This window comes from Pinus tabuliformis, chromosome J (genome assembly GCF_031772625.1).
Source record: "Pinus tabuliformis cultivar Carrire ecotype Pingquan chromosome J, CPIR1, whole genome shotgun sequence".
Classification (NCBI taxonomy): domain Eukaryota; kingdom Viridiplantae; phylum Streptophyta; class Pinopsida; order Pinales; family Pinaceae; genus Pinus; species Pinus tabuliformis.
This window is the reverse complement of record NC_142295.1, coordinates 322,763,568-322,768,150: the sequence shown is the minus strand read 5'-3', so window position 1 is coordinate 322,768,150 and position 4,583 is coordinate 322,763,568. Positions and strand designations below refer to the sequence as shown.

The 4,583-nt window shown below is 34.7% G+C and overlaps 1 protein-coding gene across 1 annotated transcript; it reads left to right on the top strand.

Annotated features, from left to right (window-relative positions):
• Nucleotides 1-1,214: 1,214 nt before the first annotated feature.
• Nucleotides 1,215-4,145, top strand: LOC149227051 (leucoanthocyanidin reductase-like). The gene is made up of 5 exons (XM_089377680.1): nt 1,215-1,630; nt 2,646-2,783; nt 2,930-3,167; nt 3,264-3,467; nt 3,657-4,145. Exons 1-5 carry the CDS (start codon nt 1,451-1,453, stop codon nt 3,938-3,940), a joined length of 1,044 nt encoding a protein of 347 aa, XP_089233806.1. The 5' UTR covers nt 1,215-1,450; the 3' UTR covers nt 3,941-4,145.
• Nucleotides 4,146-4,583: the final 438 nt, after the last annotated feature.

Below are 4,583 nucleotides of genomic sequence, written 5' to 3'. Positions count from 1 at the left end.
TATGGAGTTTGACATGTAACATTCATATTTCTTCATATATAGAGAGAGATGGTTTCAACTTCCGAATATGAGGGAGCATGTATTAACATTTTAATGTGAAAAATGTGAATCATAAATAAAATATTTGAATGTTCCCAAATATCTCAACTTCACCGTGAAGTTATATTGAACTTATGCACAAATACATAAACCAAAAAGAAACCAAACAATTGCCTTCGTCTCACCGCCACCGTTGGCCGTGGAGACCACTTGTTCCTTGTGTAAAATGGATCTGTATCAACTGGTCCACACTATTCTTGTCTAGTTCACTCATTGTCTTCTCGCCCTTCTAAAATATGCCAGGTTTGTAGTTATTTCTTCAACAAAGTTTCTTGTTCCCAAGTTTGGGCTTTCGCTTCATATATCACTCACTCGCTATCTCTAGATTATATCTGCAACAAACATAAGTTGCAACTTCGTGAACCCATTCCATTAACATATTCTTCATATAATATGGATCCTCCATTCTAATGTCAACCTTAAGCTTGCCATTGTGATTGCACGGTAATATTTTCTCAAAATTATTTAACAGTGGGTAATCATTGGCAGGCAGGCGAGAGGCTATGTTTGGTAACAACCCGTAATTGATAGAAACGAAAATTGTGCCGGTCGCATTGCACATTCTACCACATAGAGGGTAAAGGAACCACCATGGAAATAGTTGACCAAAGGAAAAAAGGGCAGCCGCACGCTCTCATTTCGATCAGGTTGAGTTCCAGGAAGAAATATCCTCGTAGAGTTCCATGGATAGCTCCACTTTTTTTGACTGAGGCATTAGCAGGAAAATTCAAATGGGCGCCGAGACATAGCAAAAATCAAACCGCCTAATGTAGATTTTGAATTTTTAAGCGGTAAACTACAGGTTCAAATTTATTTAAATTTACCGTGCATGGGCCCATCGGTTGACTCGTTTACAACTGTGGTTGTTAGACGTACACAGGACCCGATAGGGTAGTAGGTAAGCCGAAGATGGAGACAAGGTGCAGTCGTCCAGGAATCGTAAGAAACGGAAAAGCTTTACAGGATTAATGGATATACTATGCCGTTGCCGAAATATCAATGTTATGGATATATGAGCATCTATAGCACTGTCACATCAGTATCCAAAAAGTCGCATTAGAAACTACTATACAAAAAAATTGGTCTGCCATTTTTCCGCATTTGTCTGCGGATTACAGCCTGTCCCGGATCTGAATTCACGATTCAGTTCAAATTGTCAGCCAGGAAGAAACACGCGTATCATCCATGGCCCGGGTTCTTCATATCCTCGGGAAAAGCGTTGGGCGGCATGCAAAAACGGTCAGGTTCATGGCTATAAAATTAACCTAACAGACTGAAAATTTTGAAAATAGGATCTTAATTGAAAAAGGTCTAGGTCTATTATTCAACTGTAGCGGGCAGTACCACCTCCATGGCTAGCAGTAAAATACTGGTGATTGGAGGCACTGGTTACATAGGCCAGTTTATTGTTGCAGCAGCTGTAGCTGCTGGTCATCCTACGTATGCTCTTGTTCGCTCCAGCACTGCTTCTGATCCCGCCAGAGCTCAACGGATCCAACAATTGAAGGACTCCGGTGTTCACATTGTTCATGTATATTTTCCAATTTTGTAGCGTAAATTTATTTTAATTCTGAGTAACGTAGCTTAACTCTTCTGTGTTTTGATCCTTTATGATTATTTTTTATCCTGTCAAATTATCAAATAATTAGAAGATTCAGGTTTTCACATTTTTTTTATATTTTTTATAATTTTATTAAATTAACTTATAATATACTGTTCCGAAATTTTCATGATTTGAATACTCTTTTCTAAAGAATGTCAAGTTAGTTGGGCCCAGAGGTGCTCCCAAGTAAAACTGTTAATTTCAGCATTTCAATAATCTTTTCTAAATAATATCAAGTTGGTTGTCATAAGAGATCCTCTCCAATAAAAATGTCAAATTTGTTGGGCCAAGAGTCACTTATATGTAAAAAAAAATGTCAAATTTGTTGTGCCAAGAGTGACTCACTAATATATAAAAAATGTTGTAAGGTTATGTTATGTTAAACAATTTGATTTCGTCAAATTATATAAAAATTAAAATTGAATTAAAATAAAAATAATAAAATTTAACAAAATTAATAATTATAATTAATAATAATTAAACTAATCTGGATCATCTTAATTCTGGATCTTCTTCAAGTTTTGCACTCAAAAAATAGACTTGCACTTTGAGAGATTTGATCATTCTCGGAACTTGATATATAGGGAGTTAATTGAGCCGAGAGGATCATTCTACAGCCCAGAATGATGTGTAACCCTGTCTATCCATCATCAAAGTTGAAATTTTGTTCATATCTGTCCAAAAAAACAAAACAAAAATAAATAAATAACTATACAAAATATTTAAATAATGTCATCTCATAAAAAAAATTACACATAAAGAAATTGGATCCCTCACAATTCATGTTAGATCTGTATTTAAGATGGATCTAAGCTGGTAGATAGAAGCAAGGTTAACTGTTTGACTTGACTTCTGTTCATCAAATTTCCAGAATATTTTAAAATCTGCAATTCAGTTATGCTCGAACAAACTATCATGTTGGTTTGATACGATGGTTGTTTAGGGCTCTGTGAGCGACCACAACTCCTTGGTGAATGCAATGAGGGGCATAGAAATTGTTATCTCTGTCATGGGGGGCTCAGAGGTGACAGACCAGCTCAAGATTGTGGATGCCATTAAAGAACTAGATGGAGCTGTTAAGGTTAGTATTCGTAGATAATTCTGAATTTGATTCTAAATTTTAGAATATTCCAAAAATTTACTCATCATTATTTGTTTGGCTTCCCTCAAATAAGCAAATTTAAATTATTTGTGTTAACCTGATCATTATAAAGAGATATGTTGCAGAGGTTTCTTCCTTCAGAATTTGGGCATGACATCGACAGAGCCGAGCCGGTGGAGCCCGGGCTCACCTTTTACAAGGAGAAGAGAAAAATTCGGCGGGCTGTGGAGGCAGCCAAAATTCCTTTTACATATATCTGCTGCAACTCCATAGCTGGCTGGCCTTACTTTTATCACACTCATCCTTCTCAAATTCCTCCTCCCACACAACAGTTTGAAATTTATGGAGATGGGAATGTGAAAGGTAAAGCACCTCTGTTACTAAATCATATAGTTATTTGGAAAAATATAAGGTGCAGTTATTAACCATAATTGGGATCCTGTATATACTCAAACACAGCTTACTTTGTGACTGGAGCTGACATTGGGAAATACACCATCAAGACCGTGGACGATGTGAGGACTCTGAACAAATGTGTCCACTTCCGGCCTTCCAAGAATTTCTTGACTATAAACGAGCTTGCAGGTATATGGGAGAAGAAGATCGGAAGGACCTTGCCCAGAGTATACATCTCTGAACAAGATCTTTTGGATTTAGCTGAGGGTATGTGTATGTTGCATATGAAAACATATATAAAAAATTATTAGTTGATTTTAATTTTATGGTAGATTTTAGGAATATTTCGAAATTTCACCTTACTCATCTCTTTCCGATTTTAAATATTTCCAAAATCTACACTCAATATAAAGATGAAACTACCAACTCTTCACTCAAATTATTTGATAAATGCAGAGAACAGCATTCCAGAGAGCATTGTGGCTTCTCTCACACACGACATCTTCATAAAGGGATGCCAGTATAACTTTGAGATAGACGGACCTCATGATGTAGAGGTGTGCCAACTTTATCCAGAGATTCCTTACACCTCCATAGAAGATTTCTTCGATGACTACCTCCCTCTCCCTGTGTCTGTCTCTGAACTTGAAGAAAATCTTTTCCCTCTGCCTCTGACCTCTCAACTTGAAGAAAAAGAAAAGGAGGCAGTTCAGTTGGTTGCCTGCCAGCCATGTCAATAGCCACCAAAAAGTTAAGACATGGGCATATGTGAAGCTCCTTCACGTCATAACTTCGATTCATCTCATAAACTTGATCTATATTATGTATTACTATTCAAGAATGAGGATGTGAACATAGTTGAAGGATGAAGAGGTGGCATCACCATGGTTTGCGGAATGTGATCTTTAAATTTGATTTAAAAAAATGGTTTTTAATTAAGTTTTATTTATTTTTAATTAGAAGTAAACAACGTTTTTGGGTTAAGAAATAGTTTTTATTTAAATTTTAAAAATAGGTTTTTTTTTAATTTATTTTAACTATTAAATTTTTAAAAATATAAAATTTAATGAAAAGTTTGTATTTCTAAAGATTTGAAAATCTCAAAAGTTTGATGTTATGATTGATTTGATATTAAGATAAATCTACTTTGATTATATGATCACATCCAAATTATAGATCATCATCTACATATATTTGTATATGTTTTAAATCAATTTGATCATTTTTAATTTACTAAACATTATTAAAAAAGATAATTCAAAAGTTACAAAAATATTGAAGTTAACAATAATAAAGTAATAATGTTGAATGATAAAAAAGGTAAATAGTAAAATAGTAATTAGTATCCCTAAATAAATTAAGTAGTGACCAATCTCAATATGT

Excerpts from the sequence above, each read along its gene's own strand:
- LOC149227051 (XM_089377680.1), top strand. The coding sequence starts at position 1,451 with ATGGCTAGCAGTAAAATACTGGTGATTGGAGGCACTGGTTACATAGGC. Across the intron at positions 1,631-2,645 it reads CCGGTGTTCACATTGTTCAT|GGCTCTGTGAGCGACCACAA; the intron begins GTATATTTTCCA and ends ATGGTTGTTTAG. Across the intron at positions 3,468-3,656 it reads TCTTTTGGATTTAGCTGAGG|AGAACAGCATTCCAGAGAGC; the intron begins GTATGTGTATGT and ends TGATAAATGCAG.